This window comes from Triturus cristatus, chromosome 2_1 (assembly GCF_964204655.1).
Source record: "Triturus cristatus chromosome 2_1, aTriCri1.1, whole genome shotgun sequence".
NCBI classification, from domain to species: Eukaryota; Metazoa; Chordata; class Amphibia; order Caudata; family Salamandridae; genus Triturus; species Triturus cristatus.
This window is the reverse complement of record NC_140581.1, coordinates 907,879,904-907,907,495: the sequence shown is the minus strand read 5'-3', so window position 1 is coordinate 907,907,495 and position 27,592 is coordinate 907,879,904. Positions and strand designations below refer to the sequence as shown.

Sequence of the window (27,592 nt, the reverse complement as noted above, 5' to 3'; positions counted from 1 at the left end):
TAATTCATAGCCCCGTTACCATGGAATATTCCTACCCCCTCGCATCTAGTGTAGACACTTAGACGCTTGTACACGCACTAACAGTCAGTATAGTCAGTATAGAATAAGATTCTATCCTAAGAGACCTCTCTTTTTGGATAACACAGTTCTTTAAACATAGGATATTAGATATGATTTGGGATTAGGTTGACATAACCTCAGACTTCTGTCTCCACATGTAGAGCTAAATGTCAAGTCCCCTTCACCCTCTAGTTGCACGTCAATCACACGTCATGCGGCTGCGCGCGCATCTCTGCCAACTATTTCTGCTGACATTGCAGGATTCTCTTATGGATCCACCCACTTATGACATCATGTTTTATGACGTTTCTTAAATTACGCCCTCTATTAGTTACGTATGCACCTTTTATCAGCTGTTACGCCTCTTGCATCTGTTTCACTGTAATGTATTTTCTATAAAACTGCCTATCTGTCAATAATATATGTTCCTTCCTTCCTGAACTTTCGTGGTGATGGAATAGAAGGCCCACAATTCGAATTGTATTCCTTTGTATAGGAATAAAGCCTTTTTAAACCCTCTAATACCACGGATTCTGCCTCTCATTTTACTGAGTTATTCTTAGATAGACTTTACCGCATAAAAAATAGTACCGGTAACGAAATATTTACCACAGTTATTCTAGCACTATCAGTTATTCATTGTCGTGTCATGTAGTAGTTTGGTCTCAATTCTTTGTAAAGCTATATCATTTATAACCTACTAACTTAGTGTTGTCATTTCTATTTAGTTGCCTGCAATGGATAATCCTTCCAATTACTACAGTTCGAGCTCACCTGGGTGTGGGTGGGACCTCCCTTGTGAAGTTGTGATGCCTTCCCTCTGCTTTATCTATATTTAGGTAAGAGAACTATGCTGTGAAGTGAACTAGTTAAGTTAGTAAGTAAGTAAGTAACTGCTACTGCATAAGAAATCATTTATCTAGGTTGTTGTAGGCAATATAGGTCATGACACCATCCCCTTAATGGTCACGATAGTAACTGAGGTTATATAACTTACTACAGCTAACCGGTGTACACTTTTATAAGCAGATTGGAAAAAAAACAGGCTGCACAATTAGGCAGCAGTGCAAAGTAAAAGTAAACACAAATAAAGTACTTCAGGCATAATTTGCGAAGAAATAAACTTTTCACCTTTATTTTTTACAAAAGAAACCTACCCTCTCCACCCATAACAGGCCCACCCCTCTTCCCAAATAAATTGGGGGTCCAGAGGCAATCAAGCAAGGCTCTGCTCCATCCGGGACATCCTAGCTCCAAATTGATCCATACGCTGCAGGAAGCAATGCTAGAATTCCTGGTCTGAGCAGGCGGGAGGGGCAGCAGTGATGGTTCGTGCCCCTGGCAGCGGCAATGTATTGGCCATAAGGCTTGCAGCTGCGGCTGGATGTGAGGGCTGGTGCCCAGGGCCGATGCTTCAGCCTCCTCTTCTTCCTCCTGAGCCACCAGCCTGTGGTATTCTGGCTGTATAGTATCCAGCCACTGCAGCTGGGCAGCTATCTCCTGCCTTGTAGGTGCAGGAGTAGCTATATCAAGTAACTATATCAAGAAAAGAACAAAAAAGACAAATTGCAAACAATGCTCTTTGCAAACACTTGTTTAAAATGTCATAGTGGCCCAGTAGCAGTACATTGCTGGTACTCTAAGACCATTGAAATTTGATGTGATTAGGAGAGTCACAGGGCCATTTTCTACACACACATGCCTCACTTAAAAAGCACTGACTGGCTGAAAAGAATTAAGGCAGAATAACAACAGATTGAAAAAACAGAGTGAATGTATTTTTTTCTTTTAATGGCTCTACTAGTAAAAATCTAAACAGATACTTTGGGTGGAAAATAAAAATAAATGACCTCTCATTAATGAGTAAGGCATTATGCATAATGGAGTACAAGTTGCTGTGCTAAATTAATGAAGGTATGCAAGCCAGCCCTTCGGGCACTTTACTGCTCTCTGTAGGCTGCAGCTGGAGCAGCTGTTATTGACAATTATCTTACTGTAATTCCAATGGCCCTGTTCTTCTTCTCCAAATGCCTTTCAAATTCTACCCCGACTCCATACAGCCAACACTGCAGTCATAATGCTGCACTTAGGGCCTGGTGGTGAAATGAAATGGGCAGGGAGGAGGTGATGAATGATGATGGGTAGGAAAATAACAAGTAAAGAAGTAAAGGAAGCAGGTGAGCATGACCCTATCTAGCAGAGCTCCCTTGTTAGTTCACCCAAGCAATTACTCATTCATCATTTCATTCTTCTATATTCACCCATCATTAACCACAATGATTTAAGCTTTACTTTCTATCGTCCAGTCTTTCACCAAAATCTGGAATCCATATATACATCCATACATCCATGCATTCAGTATACACCCTTTGAACCAAGCTTTCATCCATCCATCCAATAAGCAAGCAATATGACTTACCACTGCCTGTCCGTGCTGCTGCAATGTTTTCCCCTTCAACTGCCTCCGTAGCTGAACTGGCCCTGGCACTGGTGGTCTGTGCAAATAGAAAAAATATTAAAAATTTGTTAGATGCCAGATAATCCTCACCTTATTTTTTTAAGTATAAGAATACAACCGCAATACATCACTACAGTTCTGTTAACAGTAGCTTCTATCAAAAATATCACTTTGGGCATTTGGTTGGTTGACAATGTTAGAAAAGCCAGGTAGTAAAGCCAACCAAAAATGTTTTGTAATGGAGGGGCAGAGCTATAGACTATTATGATGACTCTGAGTCACTGAAGCGCAATAAAGGGGTGGAATAATGGGCAATGAAGGACATATGGTGTTGGTTGACAAATGCAATGGGACCTTATACTTTCAGCCATGCTGCACTGTGATGGAAACGGCTGTTATATTGTCTGGTATATTGTATAAATGAATTACAGTACAACATTGGGAGGTAGTCCGTGACCATGGCCACTCTTTACTTAACTGTTAGAACATGAGAAGGAAAAATAAAACCTTCTCAACAAACATGCATGGGGAATATTATTTATAATACAATCTCACTTAGGCCTGCAATCTTCACTGAAGACTGTAGAGTACCAAAAATCTGTTATTAGTCTTACAGTACCACAAGATATATAGGGAAGAGGGAAAGAGTGCTAACAAAGCAGAGGAAAATTATAGACTAGTACAGACAATAGTAGGTCAGCTACAAAACAAAACCATGAAATATGGAAAAAAAGGATAATGCAGGGATAACAAGATTGGAACAAAAGAAGACAATATAAAAAAGTAAACCAGGCATAGTGAGCAGGGGAAAAAGAGTGAATCCATTTTGCTTTGCACGCATGGGTTCGTATCCCAGCCTCAATGCCACGTGAGAAGAAACGGCAGGTAAGGGTGTAAGAGCAACTTTATTTCTCGTCAGCAACACGGAGGTCCAGGCAGCAACTCCCGTCCTGGAACCCAGCACCAACATTTCAATAGCTCAATATTCTACCCTAAGCCCACAACAATCATAAAACCCACCATTAGAGAAATCATCATAATAAATATTAGGACTTACTGGGGTTAGCAGAACCCTCTTCCTGTTCTTGGGTGCTTCTGTAAGAAATAAAGATAAAAAAACAGATTAGGGTTAGAGTTAATCGCCACAAAATTATTATGTCAGGAAAATGCACTCACATTGTACTTATCTAAAACAGATTGCCTATAGTACTAGATTTGAGTCTATCGACTGTCGTTGAGTTTAGCCAAACTAATCCTAAAATCCCTATTGCAAAGTTCCTTAACAAAACCTACATTTGGAACTAATGCATTGCAAAGAATGATCTTTGATTCTATTCTCATTTGTCAACCCCCTTGATGGACCAACTCAGTCTTTTTTGCAATACATAGATGCATACTACACATCGCTGTGGAATAGTATAGGACTGTAGGAGTTACATAAAGAGAATCATAGAAATCGCGAACTCACTGATATCACTAATTCACAATGGTGACAGGAGGACAGAAGAGTCTGCAATGACTTCCTAGTTAATCAGCCAAAGCGAGTGCCAATGAGTACGAGTAGGTAGTGCTGAGCACTTGTCTGGCTGAAACTGGATAACATAATAATAATATTCTAACGTAAACTAAATGTAACTTACCTCTGAGTGTGAGCAGCACGCTATTTTGAATTTATTTTTAGTATTGTAGAACAGAAACACAAAAATAATCATTCGTCACAGAGCCCCAGAATCTCGACGTGAAGCAGGTTGAGCAGGCCCTGTTCCCGATTTAACATATCCACCCAGCGGTGTGTCAGCTGCTCGGTGGTGCAGTGGACTTGGCTGGTGCGCCGCACACACCTGTGCACCCTGCCCCAATGCAGCTGACACACCTGCAGGGTGTGCCCACTGCCAGGCCTGCTGCAAGCATGGAGGGGATGTAGCACTGCATGAAAACAAATAGTGCTGCCAACTCCACCTTGTAAAAGATTGTCTGGGGCTGCACCTCTTGGCGGCACCGCCTCCATTTAAAAGCACCGCCTCCATTTAAAAAAAAAAAATCTTTTTATTAAGCAATACCAGAGTATAGAAATAGTAAATAATACAAAACAGTGAATACAAAAGTACATTAGTACGTTAGAGATTAATGACAAAAGGAAAATTTAAAGAAAATGGAAATCAAAACAAATTGGACGATAATCTTGAAATATTTACAGGCAGATCAATTCATTTGAAGTTATCCCCAATGATATTGAACAGTAAGCTAATTTATTATTGTCTAATTATGACCGCCTTACATTTCTAATCCAGGCAGTGATAGGTGACCAGATCTTATGACCCCGGATTCTTGACTGTCTACCCCTGATGGAATAGATAGCTTTTTCTTGATTGTAAACTCCCAGAAACCTGGTGAGCCACATCTGAAAGGTCGGGGGATCCATATCTTTCCATCCAGCTGCTAGTAGAATTCTATATACCGCAGTCCCCACCAAGAGACATGATTCCTCCTCCAAACTTAGCCCCAATGTACTATCGTAGCCAAGAATTAGCAGTGTAGATGATTCAGCTACTCTATGCCCAAATACTTCCTCCCAGAACTTTGACGGCTCCTTTTTTAATGAGGTTAATTTATCACAATCATAAAACATATGAGTCAGGGTAGCCGGCCCCGGTCCACATCTGGGACAATAATCATCTATCCTTTTCCCCCATATAAACAACTTAGCAGGGGTAAAGTATAAATTAAAAATAGTCTTATATAATTGGGCTTTTAAGCTTGGGGATAGAAGTATTTTCGATGTTAAAAAAAGACTCATATCAATGTCAAATTTGGGGTTAGTACGCTTCAACGCCCAAGATGACTCTGTTTGTTCCAAATCGTCAGGAGTTTTGTCAAGAAGCAAGTTGTATAAATTCCCAATTCTTGTCGATTTCCTCACTATAGCACCCAGAAATTGAATCTTTTCAAATGTAATCCTGGGGTCTTTAAACTAAGAATATTTTTTATCTGAATACATTTAAAATAGTGACTGTTAGGAATTTCAAAAGCACCGAAAACTGGAAATCTGATTTTCCCCCAGAGAAATCATCAATTGTTCTTACACCCACACTTTCCCATTTTTTGGCCATATCATCATTAACCTCTTCTGTGCCCATGACGAGATAGTCTCGTCATGGAGCACGGTTGCGCTGTGCCCATGACGAGACTATCTCGTCATGAACCCCACCCACTAATGCAACTCCCGGCACAGGAGGGGGAAAGGGCGTGGCACTGAAGGGGTTAACCTGTATGGGCAGTAGTGATGAATGCCACAAGGGAGTGTACCTGGTAAACTTCTGGATTATTATAAACCTAGAAACCTTCTTCCATATTTTCCATGTGCTGGTAATTACCTTAAATTTAACCTTTTTATAATAGCTTTGTTCTACTTGTTTCAGAAGGAGTCCTTGGGCTTTCTTTCCAATAGAAAGCTCAAATATGGTGGGTATTTCTACATCGGGTTTAGTTCAATTTGCAGTCCAAGTATTAAGCAAAGGGGCTATTTGATGAAGAAGGGCCGACCAATAGTACAGTGTAATATTAGGAATTGTTAGGCCACCCCTGCTATGTGGTAGGGCTAAATACTTCAAAGATCTCCTAATTTCCCCATATTGCCAAACAAAGTTTGAAAATAGTGATTCTAGTGTTTTCAAGATGTTGTCTTCCACCGCCAGTAGTATAGCACAAAATAAATACAGTACTTTCGGGAGCACATTCATTTTTAAAAAGTTTCCCCAACTGATAACAGATAAATGTAAGCTATTAACCCTCCTTAGGTCTTTCCCTATGTTTTTAATCAGGGGTTCATAATTATATTTATTGCTATCCTCTATTTTTGAGTATAGATGAACCCCCAAATAAGTAGCCTTGTCTGTTTTTCTAGGGTCATTATATTCAATGTTATCAGTGCATAGGATAACAGTTTTCTCTTTATTAAGTGCATAGCCTGAGTACCGACCAAACTGTTCGGCAATTATATCTATTTCTAAAATTGCCTCAGCTGGATTTGGTGTTAATACTGCCACATCATCAGCATAAGCGAGGACTTTAGTCTCATAAGCCCCAGTAATAATTAGTTTAATTTTCAGGCTCTGCAACAAATTAATAATCAAGGGGTTGATATATAGGGCAAATAAAATCAGAGAGCAGGTACACCCCTGTCTTGTTCCCCTGGATATGTTAATAATGTGTGACTCTTTACCCATTAATTGCAATCTAGCTCTTGGTTGTTGATACGTAGCTCTAATTGATTTTATAAGCTGGGGCCCAAAATTATTTATCTCAATTATCCCCCTTAAAAACTCCCAGGACACCCGATCAAAAGCTTTCTCGGCGTTGAGGAGGATCATAGACATCTGACCCCCCGTCTCAGACATGATATCCAAAAGCGAGATGACTCTGCGGGTATGATCAGTGGTACCTTTGCCGGGGATAAAACCATGTTGCCAAGGGGAGACCAGATGTTCGATGACCCTCCCGAGCCGGTTAGCCAAAAGTTTTGCATATAATATAGAGTTTGAATTGATAAAGGAGATTGGTCGGTATGAAGATGGATTCTCGGTAGGTTTGCTTTTTTTAGGAAATATAATTATATCAGTCTCTTTCCAAGATTCGGGGGGAATTCCACTTGATTGTACTCCATTAAACAGAACCAATAGAAGGGGTAATATTAAAGTACCTAGTATTTTATAAATCTCTATAGGGATTTTATCAGGACATGCAGCTTTACCTGAGGCCAAATCAGAGAGGGCTAGTTGGACGTCTGTAATACTAAATTCTCTTTCTAGTTCTTCTCTAATTGAGTCATCCAAACCTCTTCCATATTCAAGGTTTGCAGACAGTTTTTTTACTGCATCCCTAACTTCCGCAATGTCTTTCGGAATATCATCTTGATATAGCTTTTGGTAGTATCGTTTAAATCCCTCAATAATATCGTCCGGATTGGTATATTCATGACCATCTAGTTTGATAGAGGATATTACATTGTGGGAAATCTTCTGCCGAGTGCGTAGGGCCCTTAGCTTACCTACCCTTTCTCCGTTTTCATAAGAACTATTCAGATGCGACTGAAATACTTCAGCGGACCTCTGGGTTAGCCAGCTGTTTAATTCTGTTTTTAAAACCAATATCAGGTGACGAATATAGACCCCATCTTCACCCTGCACTATTGTTAAAACATGCTCTTCCTCAGCTCTGGCCAAATCACGTAACAGTCGTTGATTTTTAGATTCCTGCTGTTTTTTTGCTCTGGCTGTGTAGCTAATAGTTTCCCCTCTAAGAGTGGTCTTCAAACAATCCCAAACAGCCCCTCTAGTTGCCTGATAACGATTCATATCAAAATATTTTTGTGCCCATTCCCTAATAAATTTTATATAATCTTCGTTAACAAGGAGCTTTCTGTCAAACGTCCATTTAGTACGATGTCTGACAAAGGTAGTTAGATCTATTACTAAAATTAAGGGATTATGGTCCGAGAATGTTTTAGGGAGTTTCATAATTTCCGCTTGCGGTACCAAGTCTCTTGTTGCAAAAAAATAGTCAATCCTAACATATTTTTTGTGTGGATACGAAAAATAAGTATATCCAGGGTTGGATTGATTTTTTAAATCCCAAAGATCTAGCAAGTCATGACTATTTTTAAGTTGGGTTAGGGCCCTATATACTCTGGGCTTTCGACCTGCATATCTACCCTGGCTTTGTTTCCCAGGTTCAGAATCTAAAGAGATATTTAGGTCTCCACAAAAGATTATAGATTTTGGCCATGAGGCGAGCTCGATTTCAAGATCCTCAAATATTTGAGGGTCATCTTGGTTTGATCCATAAACCGAGCAAATAGTAATGCCTGATATAAGTTCTATAATAGCCCACCTCCCCAGAGTATCCACTACCTTACGCTTAACTAACCCTAATGATGTTTTAGCTAGGTTAGCTACCCCACGAGTATTAGAGGTTTGACTTGTACAGGCGAGAATGTTATACCCTCAAACCTTTAGTAATTCTCTTCTCTCCCAGGGTATATGTGTCTCCTGTATGCAGATTATGTCCATTGATTTTAACTTTTATTTCGGCAAAGTGGGCCCTTTTAGCCCTATCATTCAGGCCCGCCACGTTCCAGGAGCAGATTGTTATCTTCCCCATTAAGGTCTCCTAAGCAGTTCCAAGAATCTCTTTATCGACATCCAAAACCTCTTGTTAAGCTTCCAAGTGTATCTTAATTCTTGTCTTTCACTTTTCTTTCCTACCTGTTTCACTGTTTCAGTAATATTTCTGGAATTGCTTTTTTTACTTTTTTGTATTTCAAACCCCCCTCTCCCACAACCTCTCACCTTCCCTCCCATCCCCAAAACACACCCATCACCCCTACTGAGGCGTACAGACTCCAGCTAGATGATGAACGTGCAACACATGACCAAAGCTTTATCGCTATGACTTTCACCTTGCTATATAAGTGCTGAGCTCCAAATTCACCGAGGACCTTTTCACATATTTTTTCCCCCCTTCTTCTTCCTCCCCTTCTTCCCCCTTTTTCTCTTCTCCTTCCTATTAGCCTCCCCCATCATCTTACCCCCTTTCTTTTTTTATCTCGTGTCAACCATGTATATACAAAAAAAAAGAAAAAAGAAAATACGCAGGGAGAAGCAGGAATCACAGCATATAATTCCCTTTAAACAGTTGAAAAGGAGGACCCAAAATATAACACATATTAGCGTATCTCATTGTATCCAAGAAGGGGCAGATCTAACCTTGCCAGATAACCCATCTAAATATTCTTTGGCTTTTATCTCCGACAGAAAAAATGTGGTTTGTCCCCCCAAATCACTTTTATCCTGAAATGGCTTGATTAATTGGCGCAGCCTCCACCTTCTCTCGACGGTGGAGTGGCAAAAATCTGGTCGTACAAAGTAGGAAATCTTATTTCTAACTCTCTTTGACTCTGGTCTAGCCTTTTCAAAAACCGCCTGGCGGAGTAAGAAATTACTAAAATAGACCAGGATGGCACGAGGAAAAACCCCTGCTTTTGCCGGATGTTTTATATTGAAGGGAACGTGGTGAGCGCGTTGGATTTCTAAGGCCCAATTCCACTCAGTGAGTTCTGGCATAGAGTCACGAAAGAGTTTCACCACATAAGAGTGAAAATCATCACCCTCCACCCCTTCGGGAACCCCAAGCACTCGTAGATTGCTCCTCCGCTGGCGGTTCTCAAATTCCTCTAGTTTCCATTTGACATACACCAGCTGTGCCTCATGAGAGTCCACTCGTACTTGATTTGAAGCCAATTCCGGCTCATTAGAAACAATTCTAGACTCTAAGTCAGTGAGCCGATCCCCAAATGCGCTACATGTTTTAGTTAATTTGCGGACAACCCCTTGCACCTTAGGCATAGCGGCTTGGGCCTTACATCCATCTTGACGCGTCTCTTTGCGGTGCATTGAGATGGCCTGAAGTATGGTATCTAAAGTTGGGGCAATTGAGGTTGAGTGCTCCGGGTGTTATGGATGTACAGCATTTGAGGTATTCGGGCGATCGATAAGTTGGGTTGTGGGGGTATAATCCCAAGCCAAATCCTTTACTCCATGTCTCTTCTTTTTTTTCTTTAGAGTAGTTTTTGTTTTTGGGCCAGGATCATCCCCCTGATCACTGCAACTCTCATCAGTGGTAGATGAGATATCTTCAGACCACTCACCCCTATCCGAAAAGGAGAAGAAGTCGCTAGGTCTTTTTCTGGTTCATAAATTTCATTAGCTCCAACTTGTGAAGCCTGTTGTGTTTGGGGGGTCCGCGAAGGGGTAGGTATAGTATTAACCCCTGCTGCTCCACCCATCGTGTCCAGAGACCCCCCTAAGTTGTTATCATCACAGGGGGAAATCACCATCTGTATAGCTTCCACAGGGTTAAGCAAGCTCCCTCCCCCATTAGAATCAGACCCTGCTACCAAAGGGGAGGGTAAACTAAGCATACCTTCATTCACAGTCACCATCGATCCGACCCTTGCACTCTGCTCATGCACTGGCAGCACGTTGTGAGCTTCCTCAATCCACTCCTTACTTCACTGTTATGGGACGTCCAGACGTCCAGTACGTCTAATGCAGCTCCCGCTAAGCCGAGACCATCGTACTCACTTTCCTTAATTGAATCGATGCCAGCCGTTGCAGCTTTCACAGCCTTCGCAACCTCCACGCGTCCGATCTTACTCTTCCCGCCTCCTGCAAGGTAGGTGGCTGCTGCTGCTGGCTGTTCAAGGGAGCCTGGCACAGGTCGTCCTGCTCTGCCATGGCAGTCTGTGGGGTTAAAAAAAAAACAGGAAAAGAAGGAAGAAATAAGTAAGTAAAGGGAAAAATAAACAAAAAGTCACGAAGAAAATAAAAAAATACACAGACACATAAACACACACAAATACAGTACATTAATTAGGAGGGCAGAGGATTACAAAGACTAAGTAGGGATTGACAAGGAGGCCCGCACCATAAATAAGATGGGCGCTCCCATGCAAACCGTGTGATGACATTCGCGCGTGATTTTGAATGTGAGTGCATACTCTGCTTTGCATTTAATATAAAATGCAATGCGAACAGGCGTGCAAGTAAACTCCGCTCACCCGCCAAACTCTGCATAGTGCGGTGGAGTTTTTTAACCACTTCACTGAGTTCCACATAGCGCGAGTTCGCAAACTCTTCCCAGGCCTAGTTACTGTTTGAGGGGGAAGTTAAAACTCTACTCAAGTAGAAACCACAGTCTCTGTGCTCATCCCTCTGGCAGCTTGGCACAGAGCAGTCAGACTAAAGTTAGAGGTAATGTGTAAAGTATTTATGCAGCTCTTCAAACAGTAATAAAGTGGAAACTCAACACAATTAGATTAGATTAAAAAAATACTTTATTAGGACGTTCAAGTTCATTAAAATGCCAACTAGGCCTGGGTGGAGTTTGCGGAGTTTAACTACACGGAACTCCACAAAGTGCCAGACAAACTCAGCCATGCTCCGCGGAGTTCTACCATTGGCATAATCTATAAAGTCACTTTGTCCTGCACTGTAAAATAGAGCAAACGGCACTATGTGTTGTGCCAGAGGGCGCTGCTTCTTTCTGCCGCTTGAGTATACATTCTGCTTCAGCAGCGAGCGACAGATTTCTCAGCGTGAGCGGTCATGACCTGCTGTGACTGCCCACATTGAGAATTCTTACAAGGAGGAGGTATAGCGCTCAATTTGTTTCTCACAAGCGCTCGCCACCTTAACATTGAAACGCTCGAAAGTTACTTCGCTGAATTTTTGGGAAATCCACTCGTCGGAGGTAAATCTCTGTGAATTCTTTGCCCACCCCCTAGTGCCAACAACATGGTGTAAAAAGAGTGTGCAGATAAAAAACATTAAAATATTGTCAGCCACTAGGAAATATTATTTCATACATTCCAATCATTTTGTAAAAGAGATTAAGAAAAACAGGTGAGACTCATAGCATAATGCATTGGTAAACAAGTTACTGCTAGCTTTGGTGTAGGATGATGTTTTTTTTTTTTTAGTTTTAAAAGAAAGTTTATTAAGATTTAAGTACAACAAAATTGTAATAGAACAACATGTGTAGATTCAAACTAAAATGTTATCATTGTCATAAGCGAGGGGAAGAAATAAATAAAGAAAGGAAGGAAAAAGAAAGGGAAGGGAACAAGGATGATCAATTAACAGAGCAAAACACATATGTTAAGAACGTAATCATTGGTATATAGAAATATGCAAAAAGAGTATACAGATATACTAAATGTACAAGAACTTCTCCAATAACAATGCACAAATAAATATAAAACACTCTATATGTATATATACTTGAAACCATCAGGAATATTTCATGGAGGCTTGGGAACTTCTTCCGCAGAAGGAGTATGGAAGGGTAGAGATCGTGCAGCTACATTTAAAAAATTTGTGATTGGCACCCATAATAAGTCACGTTTAATAGCAAGCGTAATGGGGTAAACATAGGCCCTGTCTAACCTATGGTGATAACAGACCCCATACCACCAAGCTTGAAAGGAGACTTTTGAGGCATCCTTCCAAGATTTAGTGATTTGTTGAAACGCTACAGCTATAAGTAGATCAATAATGGAAGTACTAGTAGTGGAAGAGGACCATACGTCTGATATACTACCTAAGAAAATATGTGAAAAAGTAAAGGGAAAATGTGTAGAACAAACTTTGTTGATCTGTTGCCACACATCATTCCAAAATTTATAAATCACGGGGCATGTAAATAACATATGTTTAAGATCTGCCATTGAAGCTGAACAAGACCAGCAAGTGGAAGGGATAGAGGGGTCAATCATATTTAGTTTAGCAGGAGTAATCAAAAGTCTATTGTATATAAAAAATAATGTTTGAGTTGTATTAGCTGCTCTAGATGACTTCCTTATCTTAATCCAAATTTTTTGCCATGTGGAAACAGAAAAAGAGACCTCTAAATCTGATTCCCAGTCTTTTTCTACTTTAGATTTATCTCGAGTGTTAGAAGTATCCCGTAACTTTTTGTAAACTTGGGAAGCAGAAGTAGAAGCAAGTAAATAAGGGAGAGGAAGAGGAAAAGAGTTGGTATGGGTGATGGAATCAGAAAGGGAGTCATAACTATTTTGTGCAGCTGTACTCAGTAGGTTATATTTAAATTCAAAGGAAATTGGTAAAGAAAAACGGGATTGAAGAATAGAAAAGGAAACACAAGTACCTTCGTGAAAAAGTTGGTGAGTCCAACTAAGACCAAGGTCCCTCCAGTCCTCCCAAAAAAGCATCCTATTTCTTATTTTAATAAGGGGGTTATACCATAAGGAAGATTGCAAGAAACGGGAGCGATCATCTAAACCGTCCTGGAAAAGAGGAGAAAACATTTTCCGAGAGTTTTTAAGAATAGGGAGAGAGAATCTCTTGGGAATATGAGACAGTGATACAAATTCTTCAAAATTGAAGGGGTGAAAGAAAGAAGATTCAACGTCTACCCACAAAGGCTGAGAAGCGATATCAGACACCTGGGCAGATAATAGGGAAACAGAATGTTTAAGAAAAAATGAGATATGATAAGAAGCAAAGTCCGGAAATTAACTCCACCCAACTGCTTAGGACATTTAAGTTTTGCAAAAGACATCCTAGCTTTCTTCTGGTGCCATAAGAATTTCGATAAGATGGAGTAAATATTTTTATAGCAAGATTTAGGGATATTAATTGGAAGATTAGAAAGAAAGAACAAGATTATTGGAACTAACATCATTTTAATAGAATCCAGTCTGCCCCACCAGGATAAAAACAAGGGATGCCACTGAGTTGTAGAGTCTTTTAGAGTTGTTAATAGATTTTTAAGGTTTAGTGTTATAGTGTCCTTAACTGAGGATTGAAACCACAATCCTAAATATTTGATCTTAGAAGGGCTCCAATGAAAAGAGGAGGCCAAAAAATCCACATGGAGACAAAATTTATTTAGGGGGAGGATTTCACACTTATCAACATTAAGTTTATAACCTGATACTTTCGCAAATTCAGAGACTTCAGATAAAAATGATGGAATAGAGGACTGGGGGTTGGAAATAAATAAAAGTATATCGTCCGCATAGGCAGAAAGTTTCAAATGTTTATCTCCATAGGGAAAACCGGTGATATCTTTATTCTCTCGGATTTTTGTCAAGAAGGGTTCTAATGCTAAAATAAAAAGAAGAGGGGAGAGGGTACACCCCTGTCGTACACCTCTAAAGAGGGGAAACGAAGAGGAGACAAGACCGTTAGCTAATATAAAGGACCTAGGAAAGGAGTATAGTAAAGAGATGTAGGCAAGGAATTTCAGGCCAAAACCAAACCAAACAAGGACTGCAAACATAAATTGCCAGTTAACCCTATCAAATGCTTTCTCGGGGTCTAATGCAATAGCAGCTAAAGAAGATTGGTAGGAGTGAGACTTACTTAGTACATTAAAAAAGAGTCGAGTGTTGTCAGAAAGGTGACGACCCTTAATGAAACCGCATTGTTCCCTACCAATTAATTTAGGTAAAATCTTGTCGAGACGAAGCGCTAGAATTTTTGCAAATATTTTGTAATCCAGATTGATTAGAGAAATAGGCCTATAGTTTTTACATCAAGTATGGTCCTTATTTTCTTTAGGAAGGAGGCAAATTAAGGCTTCCTGAAAGGAGCCCCCAGATTGTTTGGACGATATAAAGAATGAAAATAGCTGATGGAGTTTAGGAACAAGCAAATTGGAGAAATGTAAATAGAATTCTATCGTGAACCCATCTGGCCCAGGAGCCTTGCCTTTTTAAGCACTTGAATAGATTCCAAAATGTCTTTGGGACCAACAGCTGCTTCTAAAGGGGCAAAATCGATATCTGGAAAGGAAGGGGAAGGGATAGAGGATAAATAATGATCAATGTCAGTTAACAGAGGAGGAGACTCCGGAGTATAAAGATTTTGATAAAAGTTAGTGAATTCCAGTAGAATATTTTCATCCTTATGAAGAGTGATATTAGATGAAGAAACAATAGATTCGATTCTAGTACGTTCTCTTTTAACTTTAAGATATTTGGCAAGAAGATTACCTGCCTTATTTTGTGCAGAATAATACTTGGCACTGGATTTGAGTAAAAATAAATTTGCAGATTCTGTGGAGAGCTTATTAAAGGAGAATTTGGCTTTGAGAAGCTTATCCAAATCAGAATGAGACTTAGTTAAGTAATAAGAATGTTCCAATTGCTTAATTTGCAAGTTAATCGATTGTAAGGAGTGAGAGGCGGCACGCTTTTTACGAGAGACAAATGAAATAATGAAGTCTCTAGAAGCAGCTTTAAAAGTGTCCCATAACACCTGAGGGGATTTCGTAGGAGACTCATTTTCTGTAAAAAATAGGGATGAAAATTCAAGGAAGGCTGGGGTAAAGTTGGGATCTACTAGGAGAGAGTTATTAAACCTCCATCTTCTAGTACCTTTTATGGGGGGGAGTAAATCCAGGCGTAAAGAAACTGGGGCATGATCAGAAATTAGAATAGAACCTATTTCAGAGTGGCGAATATGTTGAGTCAAGGCCTTAGAAATAAAAATGTAATCAATCCGGGATTGGGAAGAATGAACCGGTGAGTAGTACGTGTATTCCCTAAGTGTAGGATGGCAGAGTCTCCAGGAGTCAACAAGAGAACGTTGGGAAATAGTGGAAGTAAATTGAGTGTGCATGGAAGAGGGCGAGAAGTGGCAGTTGGACCTTCGATCTATAATAGGATCCACAATTGTGTTACAATCCCCCCCCAGAATGAGATAGTCATCAGAAGATTGCATCAAAGATGTGAGCATCTGGGGCCAAAATAATTTATCCTGTAAGGTAGGAGCATATACATTAAAAATAGTTATAGGGATATTATCAATCAATAAAGATACAGTCACCCACCTACCATTAGAATCATTGGCTTGGCTTATAACTTTGATATTTAACCGCTTATGACAGAGAATAGCAACACCATTACGTTTCCCTGAACCAGGAGATGCGAAAACGTGACCTACCCAATTACGACGTAATTTGGTAATTTCGGCTTCTTTTATATGAATTTCCTGTAATAACACAATATCCCCCTGTAAACTTGCTAAATGGGATAAAACACGTTGCTGCTTAATGGGAGAACCCAAACCTTTAACATTCCAAGTAAGTATAGTTATCGACATCTAAAAAATATAACTTATATCAAAAAAGTTGTGTGAGAATCAAATATGTACAAAGGCAATAAAATACAAAGCATCTTATAAAAACTTGAGAGAAAATGACATTGCTCTTAGAGGAGTAATAATAGAGTAAGGAAGAGAAATAGGAAATAAGAGAAATTCTTGGAGAAAAGAGATTGTAAGCAGAGAGGCATGAAACGAATAAGTTGAGAGTTAGAAATAGGGAAGAAGAGAAACAACAGGGATAGAAAAAGGGCCAAAGAAAAGAGCAAAATGAATAAATCATAAATGGGAAGGGTGAGAAGAAACATGTAGTGCAAAAAATAAAAGTACAAAACGACAGACACAAGTGATGAGGAAATAAGATAACAAGTAGACATACCACAAAAAAGAAGAAGAACGGGGTTGGTGAAGCCACATAAGGAAGACGGGACACTGAAACGAGAGACTCCAGGACGACGGTAAGGAACGGACATCCGCTAGGCAAGTTGAGGAGAACAAGGAACGACGAATGACCACAAAAAATCGCTACCTGATGGAGGAAAGAAGAAGGAACAAATTAATCCGACATAATGGTACAAAAGACATTAGGGGAGAAACTAAACATCACTAAAGGTGAAACAAACAGATACTACTACAATGCATAAAACCATCATGACTGAGGCACTTCCATGAACTCTGTTCTGCAGCTGTTCAGAAATTGCTGGAGTAACATTGGATCCTCATAACTGGTAGTTTTATTATTATGAGTCACTTTAAAGAGACAGGGATGGAATAAACCGTAGCGTGCGTTTATGCTGCGTAGTGCAGGTCTCATCTCCAAGAACTTTTTCCGACGGTCAGCAGTCACTTTAGCATAATCCTGGGCAAAGAAAAGAGTAGAACCATTCCAAGCAATTTTTCCTCGCTGTTTGGCAGCCTGAAGAACTCTGAGTAGATCCGTATACTCCAAAAAGTACAAAATGACTCCTCTCGGCTTAGTAGGTGATGAGGGAGAAGAACGGGATAATGTACCTAAGCGATGTGCTCTTTGGATATTTAATGAAGGTGTTTGAGGAAGACCCAAAAGAGTTGGTAAAAAAGATTTGAAAAAAGAAATCGGGTTAGCACCTTCAAGGCCTTCAACTAATCCGTAAATGCGCAGATTATTGCGCCTATTACGATTTTCCAAATTTTCAATCTGTTGCTTAAGTTGAACAACCTCCTTAGAAAGAAGAGGAACTTGAGCCGTGAGATTTTGAACAGAGTCAACCCGTAATTCTAGGTCTCCAACTCTCTTTTCAGTGACAGACCAGTTGGCTTCCAGATTCTGAAGTCTGACGTTAGTTTCTTCCATATGCGGCTTGAGAGCGCGAATTTCGTCAAGAAGGAGCTCCATAGATATCGGGGATGAAGAATTGGTGGGAGAGGGTGGGTTAGCTTTTACCCGTTTGCCAGAAGTAGATGGTGACGCAGAAGGTATCTTGGAGCTTTGTTTAGCGCTTAAACGAGGAGTAAGTGGTGCAGTAGATTTGGTGCCACCAGAGTCTTTGATGCTATCCTCAGTATGCTCCTGTAAAATATCGAACGGATTATAGACCTCTAAACTCGCCTCGGTGGAGGGACGAGCAACACTAGAGTTGCCGCGAGGCATGGTGATATTTAAAAAGACAGTCAGAGTCCCTTGAAAATAAACCAAGTGAAAACTTGGGAAAAAATGCAAAGAAAGTGAAAAAACACCAGTCGAGACAAATATAAAAAATAATGTTCCACAGTAACTGCAAGCATAGAGGAAATGGCAACGATGGAAGGAACACCAGAAGACCAAATAAAATAAGCGTTGCCCAAAAGAAAGAAAAAGATAATGACAAAAAAGGGTAGCCAACTGTTAACCAGCATCGTCATGCAGCCTCAGGTGTGAAGCAAGGGGTCGATGAAAAAACAAAATGGCGGTCGCGACGGTGAGGGAACAGAAAAAACGTTAAATTAGGCTTGCTAGGCTCACCCTTTGAAAAAACAGTGGCAGCATTCCGACGAGCGGCAGTTCCGATTACCGGAACAAGCAAGTCCGACGTTTTTTAGTGAGGAAACATTGTCGGCAGAAGTCGCGGACCCTCACGTCTCGGCGGAGCTCCCGAGAACAGCGGCCATCTTCTGAGGCTCCGAAGCCACGCCCCGTAGGATGATGGTTAGCGTAGAGTTATTTGTCCATTGTGCCTTATAGGTCCAGATTACTAGAGCATGTACATATGTATGATGCTATCAACTTTGACCTTAGACTTAGATGTCATGGCTTAAGCTGCAACAAACTAAGTTTTTAGGACAAAACAACAGTATTAGCCTAGAAGTTCTAGAACTAAGATAAAAACATTTAAATACACCTCGTCGCTTTTCCAAAATAAGGAGCAGGTTAATCAGGAGTGATCTTATTGCTGCTATGCAGAAATTGTAAAGTGCCATGCTCTAAGGGGTACAAGTGCTAGATGTAATGTGAAATGACTGAAGTAAATCGTAAAGTCTAAAAATACCTTTCTAGACCTAATACAAACTTGCCATTAAAATTGTGCATTCCACAGGTGAATTCACAAGGAATTATGCAAAAATGTTGTACCATAAACAGACTCTAATCATTATATTCCTGAAGCGGTAAGGTGAGGTATGTCAAGGGTAATCAATGACTGATAATAGTCTCAAATAAATTTCATGTAGGAGTGACAGCCTCCACCTAGCAACCTACCCGCATTGTTCGCAACCTACCCGCATTGTTCATGTATGGCGCATAGGCCTGCTGGTAATATCTACACTGAAAGCCACAAGAGGTCTACACTACTGATGATAAAGACAGGCACAAGGCCTCAAGACTCTGTCACTTTGATTCTGTCTTGCTTATGGGACATGGAGCAGTGGACCATGTAATATGTGGTCTCAAATTGTTATGTTCCTGATGGTGGCAGGATAGGAGAGGGGGAATTACAACCATCTCCTAGTGGCCTAACTGCTTGTCCTAACATGATCCTTTGTTCATCAAATAATGTCCACTCTAAGAAGGGCTACTTCTCTGAGAGAGTAGGGGTGTGCAAAGATCCTTAGAGCTTTATCCACTCTGTCCAGGTATTTTACGAGACTGCGGATGGGCTTAATGTAGGGCGGATGCAAGCAATATGTGACAACATTTCCTGAATCAGGCCGCATAGTCTACACTTGTTAATGGCGGGTTGGGACATCCAGGGCGGCAGTAGATCTAATGATGAGAAGAATCCCATGCGTAGCTGACAAAACTTGATTTTGTAATACGCCAAAAATTATTCAGTGATATATTTTTGCATCCATTTGTGAGCATAACTGCTGATAACCAGATCAACAGGTTTTCTTCTCATGAAGTTCTGGTGACCAGACATGAAAGAAGATATCTGTACCTTTTTATTCAAGACTGCTTTGAATAGTTGGCGGGTTATATTAAGTTCTACAGAGTGGCTGCACCTTTTAACTCCAGGGCTTCTGTGAATGCGCTTTTAGCCAAGGATTTAGCAGTGGTGAGTTGCTTTCAGATGTTACCTCCAACCAAATTAGATTTTTTAGCGATCCTACTTTAGCAGCTCTTGCAGAGTACAAATACTTCGAGAAACTGGCTTTCTGTACAAGATGTTGGTCATTCAGTTTAAATTCCAACCTAATCAGGGCTGGTGAGAGCTTAAACATGGCCCTGAAGATTGCAGTCTGAGCGTTGTTCTGAAAAGCACATTGTTTCCCTGGAAATGCTTCTGTGCCATATGCCAATGCTGGGATAAGTTTGATATTGATTTTGTTCAGCAACGGTTCCAAAGTAGGCTGTTTTTTTTTTGTCTTGAATACTGTTTGAAAAACAAATTGGAACAAAGTGGATTTTGGCTTTAATGAGTTGAGGTGTGTTAGGTTGCTTCCTTTATCGTCCAGCCAGCATGCAAGGTATTTGCATGTATTTGAAAACACAACACAAGAAAAATCCCACACCAATTTAGCACATTTAGTTTAGCAACATTCTATAAATTATTTGACACCAAAACAGCAAAGATCCTGTCTATAGAATTGGAGATCTGCAAAGATTTCAGGTAAGTAAAGCAACTAAAAGCACATAGCGTCACTTGTGGCTATCTGACCGTGCGAGTCCAGGTGAAAGTCACAAGTTCAGGCCCACCACGGTGGAGCCCGGGTCGGACACAGGGACCAGGTTAGTTCAGCTGAAAGAGTTACCTTCAAAGGCCAGCAGGAACACTTCTGTTCTCGGTAAATGGGCCGCAAAGAGAGCGTCGCTGATGGTCGTTGAAATAGTTCGAAGAGCAGACCGGCAGGAATACTTCCGTTCTCGGTAAATGGGACGCAAAGAGAGCGTTGCTGATGGTCATTGAAGTAGTGCAAAGAGCAGACCGGACTCCACGGATGTTTATCGCTGTAGCTGTAAGTGTTGCAGATGGGCATTGCTGGAGCTTTGTGTTGGCACTCACCGTGAGCCCTCGATGCTGTAGAGCGAAGTCTAGATCTTGCATTGCCAGGCGTCGCTGCTGGTCTCTGTGGCATGAAGAGTCTGGTTGATCGGAATGTTGCATTACTGGGTCATCTAGCTGGCCCCTGGAGCCAATTCAGCCTGTGATGAAGGGCACAGGTCCAGACATCCTTCTCAGCAAGCAGGGTATCAGGCAGCAAAGCAGCAAAGTAGCAGGGCAGCAGAGTAGAAGTCCTTTCAGCAAAACAGCACAGCAGTCCTTCTTCTGTAATATCCACAGGTCCAGGAGTATACTGAAGAGTTGGGTCTCAGGTTTCATCATTTATACCTAATGCCCACTCTGAAGTAGGAGATAGTTCTGAAGGCTTTCACCCCCTGAGGTCCTTGAAATTTCCAGCCTCCCTGCCTTGGCCCCAGATTGTCTGGGATCACAAAAGGCTAGTGTCAAAACCCTTTGTGAGTGTGATGGGCAAAGTCTTTGTGCTGTGCAAATGTGGTAAGTGACAGCTCCTCCCCCTCATCAAGTCAAAGATGGACCATCCTGCAACCACCTATTCCCATTTGTCTCACTGTCTGGGAGCAATAGACAAAGACCAACTGCGAGCTTCACCTGGCCATGTCACCAAGGATACAGGCAGAAGACACCATATAGTTGGGGCAAAGAAAATCCCACCTTTCTAAAAGTGGCATTTTCAGAAGTGTGACTTAAAATCTGACTTTACCGTTAAAGAGGGCTCTACATTACAATTCTTTAGACACCAAACTCAATATTCCTACTTACTCCAACTTGAAAGTTATCACTTATTAAATGTAATAAGGAAACCCAATTTTTCATATGGAACATGTAGACCTTGCAATAGTGAAAAACAAATGCAATAGGTTTTTCACCACTAGGACATGTAAAAGTCAAAAGCACATGTCCACTTCTTAAAAAATACTGCATCCTACACTCAAGGCTATTTAGGGCCTACCCTACTGGTGACATGTGTATTAAAATAAAAAAAATGCTTGAAAGAATTTTAAAAGGCTACTGAAGTGGATGGCAAAACCAGTGCTGCAGGTCCACTAGCAGCATTTAATTTCAGGCCCTGGGTACAGGGAGTACCACTGTACTAGGGACTTACAGGTAAATTAAATGTGGCAATTGGGTATTAGCCAATTTCGCCATGTTTTAAAGGAAATAGCACAAGCACTTTAGCACTGATTAGCCGTGGTAAATGAGTCCTAAAGTCAAGAAAACAGGTTCAGAAACCAGGCGGGTGAAGGCCAATAAGTTTGGGGATGACCCTGCAGGAAGAGCCAAGTCCAACAATACTCTTTCCACTTCTTATTCACATTTTCCAGAAAGACTTTGAGGGTAAGACTATTGTGGACTTGGGTGCCAGCTTCATTTCATAAAAAACATCAATGACTTTCAGATCTACCTGGTCATTGCTGCATTCCGTGCATTCTCCTTGAGATGGATCTCACAAATTAGATACAAGGGTGTTTCTTGTTTGGTTTACCAAAAAACTAATCTTTTTCACACTGTATAATAGCATTGACAGCCGAAGTAATTAATTTCATGAGATTGCACAATTCAGTTCAGCTTTATGATCATTACATTAGTTACCTGCGGAAAAATTAAACGACTTTAAAACTCTGAACTAAGTGAACTGCACTACGATGACATAATTCCTTTCTACTTCAGGACAAATTGAAATTTACCCTTCTAGTATAGACCTGTGATCTACGTCAAGCAACCAGATGTTAGCTTTCAGTGTAACTGAACGAAATTTGAAAGCCAACCTTTTCCAAATCCTTAAATTTCATACAACCATGATATGTAGGAGATTCCGATGGCGAGTAAATATTATATATGAGGCAAGCACATACAATTTAAATTATGGTTTTACAATAAAGGGTTGACAAATAGGTTTCAGGAGCAACGGGACTGGTTGTGGAAAATTGAAAAGTAAAAGAGGTGGCTTCTCAATTGGTTTTGAAAGCATGAAGTGTTTGGATGATCCTGAGGTCAAGAAGCTGATTATTCCAATGAAGCAGGGCAAAATAGTGGAAGGAGCAATACTGAGACTGGTTGCAGGGGAAGAGGACTGGGAGCAGAGAGGGCAAGATTGACAGAGAAGGAGTGGGGGAGGTGCAGTGCTTAATTTGTAAAATATGAAGTGCAGGTGCTCAATTTCCCCCCGGAGGCCACACCCACTTTCCTTGGCTCCACCCACTTCCGCCAGTGGCTCTACCCACTTACACTAGTTGCTCCACCCCAGTGCTTAATTTGTGAAAAGCATAAGTGCCAGAGTCCTTTTCGGGAGCTTACAACAGCTTGCACCACCCATTGCCAGTACAGAGCTGTCAATGACAGTACCAACACAACTACATACCATCTCACACCTAAAAATGACACAATTCTGACTATTTTTATGTATTTTGACTTAAACACAGTTGTTGTGCTCTTGTGGGCAATATTTTACAGGCATGGTTGGAATTTTAATTTTAAGGTAAATAAAAATTAAGAAAAGAAAGAGAAAGAAAAAAAACTACTGAGGAAGTCAACCAAAACAGGCATTTTCCCTTTTGTAACAAACTTTAAAAATAAAAATCCAAGAATAATACAATTCAAATCTGTTTTAGACCAGTCTCACCTATCCATAAATAATTAGTAATGCAAATAAAGATATAACAGACTTGTTAAAAAGGTGATACAGAGGACCTTCCAGAATCACAAATTAAGATCAAGTAAAGGAATATTTATTTCACTGGGAAAGGGGCAGCGCTTGCCTCAGAAATAGCAAGAGAGGGGCAGAATAGGGAGGAAGAAGGGGGGGGAGAGATGATTGGAAAAGGACGACGAAGAATAGAGCACCTGCAAGAGCGAGAAATTCAAACAGAAGTGGAGCGAGGTGCAAAATAGGAATGAGAGAAAGTAAGCAACATTGCCATTAGGATGCGCCGACAGGCCCCAGAAATTCTTGAGGCCCCTGCGCTTAACATTTTACAAGATAAGCATTGTGCACAAAGCACCTCAATCATGTCCAGCAGCAAAACATGACACCCATGTGCAGCTTCTCTGCTAATGCACCTCAACAGTAAGCTTGCTTTACTCTGATAACAAAAGCATAGAACTCCCACTGTTAATGCAGGGCAGACTAGAATGGTAAAGCAACACAAGAATTATGTGAAATCCACCACAAACACCACCTGCCCAGTATAGCAGCATTACACTTTTTTAATCTAATGAAAAGCATCCCGTTCCATCCCAAATTCAGCCTTCACCCGTACATGCAAGGGCTTGGAGGGAGGGGGGGGGGGGGGGAGGCGGAGATATGGCAACTCTACACGGGCCTCCCAATGAATTTTTGTGAGATACAAGAGAGTAGCATACCCAGTGTGTCGAAGGCCCTAGTGCAAGGAAGGAAACAGGCCCGTAACTGCTATTCAAATTTTAAAATGCATCATTAAAGTGCAGTGGCCCCTTGCGCCTCTGGGCCCGCTGCACCAATGGAAGCTACGCCCCTGAAATGGGAGTCTCAGGGCCCCGTTGTCACATTTTGAGAGAGAACCTGACTTTTACTCAACCCATCGCAAACACAACTCATGTCCCCCGCCGTAATGAGGAGCGTTTTGTTGAAAATGAAAGAAACCACAAAGGCCAGTCTCCTTACCTTCACGGAGTCTCCTGAGACCACCTCCATGGCTGAGGCTGACACCAGCGAGGGGAGAAAAACCAACTAAACCAGGAGAATAAGTACCCGCAGGCAGGTAACCCCGGGCATTCTCATGACAGACAGCTGGAGCCAAAGAGAGACGAGGCTAGCGCTGCGAAACCAAGAGCACTGAAAGTCTCGGACTGTCTGGGATTCAGGTGAAAGTGGCAGAGAGGGTTCAGGGGGAGCAGGCTGGGAGCCACAGCCACTGTATTATTTATTTTCAATTGTTCTTATAGGAGATGCTGCTACCTCTACATAGCTGACAAGGTTTCAGATTGCTTATGTGTGACATGTTCATAATTTCAGTGTGCTTATGAGTGACATTCAACGACCATGAGTGACACTTTCTCACAAGCAAAATCAAGCAATAAAGACAAGGGAAACACATATCAGAAATGACACCCATTTGAGCAACACAAAACTAAGTATATCTTAAAACTGCTGCAAATCACCAGAAACGGAAGGGTACTAACCTAGTGTCTAGTTTACTTGTGCTCATGACGTGTTAAAAGTAAATTAAATAAGGATTGGAGAAGGAACCAGTGACACTTATTGCTCTGTAGCGAGCAGCACATGGCTGGACAGACAAACTATTCAAACACTGCAGTGAGTGTGTTTAATTCTTATATCACCGTGACCATCATAGCTGCCAGGTTTTTTAGACTGCTTATATGGGACATTTTGGTGGTTTCAGTGTGTGTCTAGGTGGCATTCACTATGTAACGAGTGACACTTTCTCGCAAGTAAATCTAAGCAGTAACTAGTATTTTTGTGATCCTCTGAATTTTCATTATGCACAGTAAAAACCCAGCTTCTATAGTGAACAAGGCCAGACAAATGGAAAACCTTGCAATAGAAACAACTCCTCAACGTTTCCCCAGATGACAAGTACATGAAGATGTGCCCCTACATTAGCTGTACCTGAAATAGCCTTCTCGTAAAATGCACCTAAGTTACATATTTTCCTCACTAGAAAAACTCAGAAGTTCCTGCCACATTGAAATAAATAAAGGGTACTGCTGAAAACAAAACTGCCCACCCGACGACCTACCAGCTGAGAGACGCCAGCGCAGATCTCAGCTGCTACGAATCAATAAAGATTAAAAACCATCTGATGTTAGATAAAAAGCTCATCAATCGATCCTAATAACACAACCAAAGTACCACAATCAACACCCTATCAACCATGCACCCAAAGGGCACCCAGAAACCTCCTTGTTAGTATAAGCGCTATATCATCGACTAACACGAAGTGGCACCTGTGTACTCAACACTTCAAAAGTGTTTCAATCCTATAATTTGGAACGTGCTACATAAATACTAACACAGTACTTAAAAAAAAAAATCCAAATTAATATCTGTTCCACGTGTAGGCCGAAATCATGCCTGCACTACCAATGCAAAGCTGCCCTCTTCAGTTTTAATGTTTCCACCTCTACTGGGCTTCCCTCGGACCCCACTTTTGTAATTATATGATGCTGCTCAGAGCATCACTACAGGCCTCTCTGTCCCAGATGGGACCCGGCCGGATTCTAAATGGAATGTGAGGCCCCAACTACACTCTTCTCACTGCCACTTGTGCCTAGAGTTGGCAGGTGACGCAGCAGAAAAACAAATTAAAAGAGATTGCTCGCCTTTGCCTAGTCACTGGGCAGGCCCCATCCCTGCCGGAATCAATCAGGAGGGCATCCGTATTCCAGAGCCCCTCTCTGTCCACGTGGGACCCGGCCCTACAGGAAGGGTGTGCGAGGCCCAAACATGAAGTTGCAGACCGATGCAGGCATCTCAGCTGCTGAAGTGTGAGAGTCTCAGCTGACTCGCACCATTTATTAATTTCACGAGCTGACTGAGACCTGCGCAGTAATCTCACATACAAAGTTGTCAGCTAATACTGTGAGAAAATAGCTTTTAAACACCCCCGGATCTTTTGATATATAAACCAAAAAGATATTAAAGGGGACCAGAAAAACACACAGTTGTTCCGAGCCCGGGCCGCGGCCTCTCCAGGGCAGAACTTGTGAGATACAGCAAGTTCTGTAACACGGCGGCCCCACTGACTGCAGGCAGCTGCCCAAAGGAAATATTTGCAGTTTGTGTGTAATATACAAATAATTTAACACACATACTCACTCGGTGGCTGCACTGTACCCCTCTGTCTCACTTACTGCAACTTCACAACAGGTTTCTTCCTTGCATTCTGCTATTCATGCGGACCGCAAACCAGCAAGCACGAAGCCGCGCCTTCCTTAATACTTTCTTCCTGTCAGCAGGAAGTGACGTCCCCTGCGACGCAATTAGCAACAACCTGTCTGATCATTAGATACTACCGTGAATCTCATGACGGCAGGCTGCCATTCAGCCACCAGCCACGCTATGGGGAATCTGATCTGGCTGAATACATGGTACATCTGGCATGTAGTTCAGGTATTACTTTAGGTCTAGAAAAGAAAATACCCGTCTTTTCCACTATTAAAGTGGCGTCATGACCATGACAGGTGCAGGAAGCGCGAAGCGGAGAGGCGGGCGGAAGTTAGAGAGTGGGGGGGAGGTGCTTGCTCGAGAAGGCTGAGTCTGCCCTGGGGCCGCGGTGTTTTTGAAGCAGGAAGGACGTGTTTACAGCTGGGGAGAATGATTTTCAATCATCAGCCCTTACGTAGGAGCTGGGGCAGGCACTGCTCCGCTGTGTGATCTCAGGCAGTCCATCCCCAGAGAGGCCAAAATGGGCCTCGTAATAAAGCATGCTGCATTCAATGTGAAATATTTTACGACGTTCACCGGGAAGACCCGTGTGAACTTAAGTGAGTCAATGTCGAGTCTAGACCCGGCCCTGACAAATAAGTGCCGGTGCTAAGCACCGGAAAGCACCGGCACAAATTAAGCACTGGGGAGGTGCATCATGTCAGAAGGCACCAGCAGATAAGGGTGATGAGACCTTGAAGTGATTTAAACATCAAGATGAGGATCTTATACAGAACTCTATATCTTACATTAAGCCTGTAGTTGAATGGTAGAGGATGGCCGATAAGAGCATACAGGTAGCAAATTCTTCAACACTGTTAAGAATAAAGAATATATTAATATATGAAGTAGCATTGTGGAAAGTGAAATTGGTCAGTTTTGCAGATTAAAGTAATTGGCATGTGGTTACAGATGCTCTGGAGAGCAGCGGATGGGTATAAATGCATATTGGTGTGTTAGACCTGGCATTCTTACGGTGGTCTTC

At 41.5% G+C, this 27,592-nt stretch overlaps 1 protein-coding gene across 4 annotated transcripts; it reads right to left on the bottom strand.

Annotated features, from left to right (window-relative positions):
* Positions 1-1,167: 1,167 nt before the first annotated feature.
* LOC146866084 (uncharacterized) lies at positions 1,168-26,814 on the bottom strand. Of its 4 annotated transcripts, none has more exons than XR_014970381.1 (6): positions 26,500-26,814; positions 16,586-16,735; positions 10,499-10,818; positions 3,576-3,613; positions 2,480-2,555; positions 1,168-1,596 (listed from the first exon to the last, which is right to left on the bottom strand). XR_014970381.1 is itself a non-coding variant. In XM_085633187.1 (6 exons), exons 2-6 carry the CDS (start codon positions 16,677-16,679, stop codon positions 1,589-1,591), a joined length of 375 nt encoding a protein of 124 aa, XP_085489313.1. In that variant the 5' UTR covers positions 16,680-16,735; positions 26,500-26,810; the 3' UTR covers positions 1,168-1,588. The 4 variants fall into 4 exon arrangements, 1 of the variants encoding a protein (XP_085489313.1); XR_014970380.1 differs by lacking the exon at positions 26,500-26,814 and adding an exon at positions 24,325-26,445; XR_014970379.1 differs by lacking the exon at positions 26,500-26,814 and adding an exon at positions 24,325-26,439 and having other exon boundaries at positions 10,660-10,818.
* Positions 26,815-27,592: the final 778 nt, after the last annotated feature.

What these genes read in the sequence shown, in the direction of transcription:
- LOC146866084 (XM_085633187.1), bottom strand. Translation starts at nt 16,679, where the DNA reads ATGTCCGTTCCTTACCGTCGTCCTGGAGTCTCTCGTTTCAGTGTCCCG. An exon ending in CGTTCTTCTTCTTTTTTGTG is followed by an intron (nt 10,819 to 16,585) that starts GTATGTCTACTT and finishes TTAACCCCACAG; the next exon opens with ACTGCCATGGCAGAGCAGGA. An exon ending in CATCGATTCAATTAAGGAAA is followed by an intron (nt 3,614 to 10,659) that starts GTGAGTACGATG and finishes TATTTCTTACAG; the next exon opens with AAGCACCCAAGAACAGGAAG.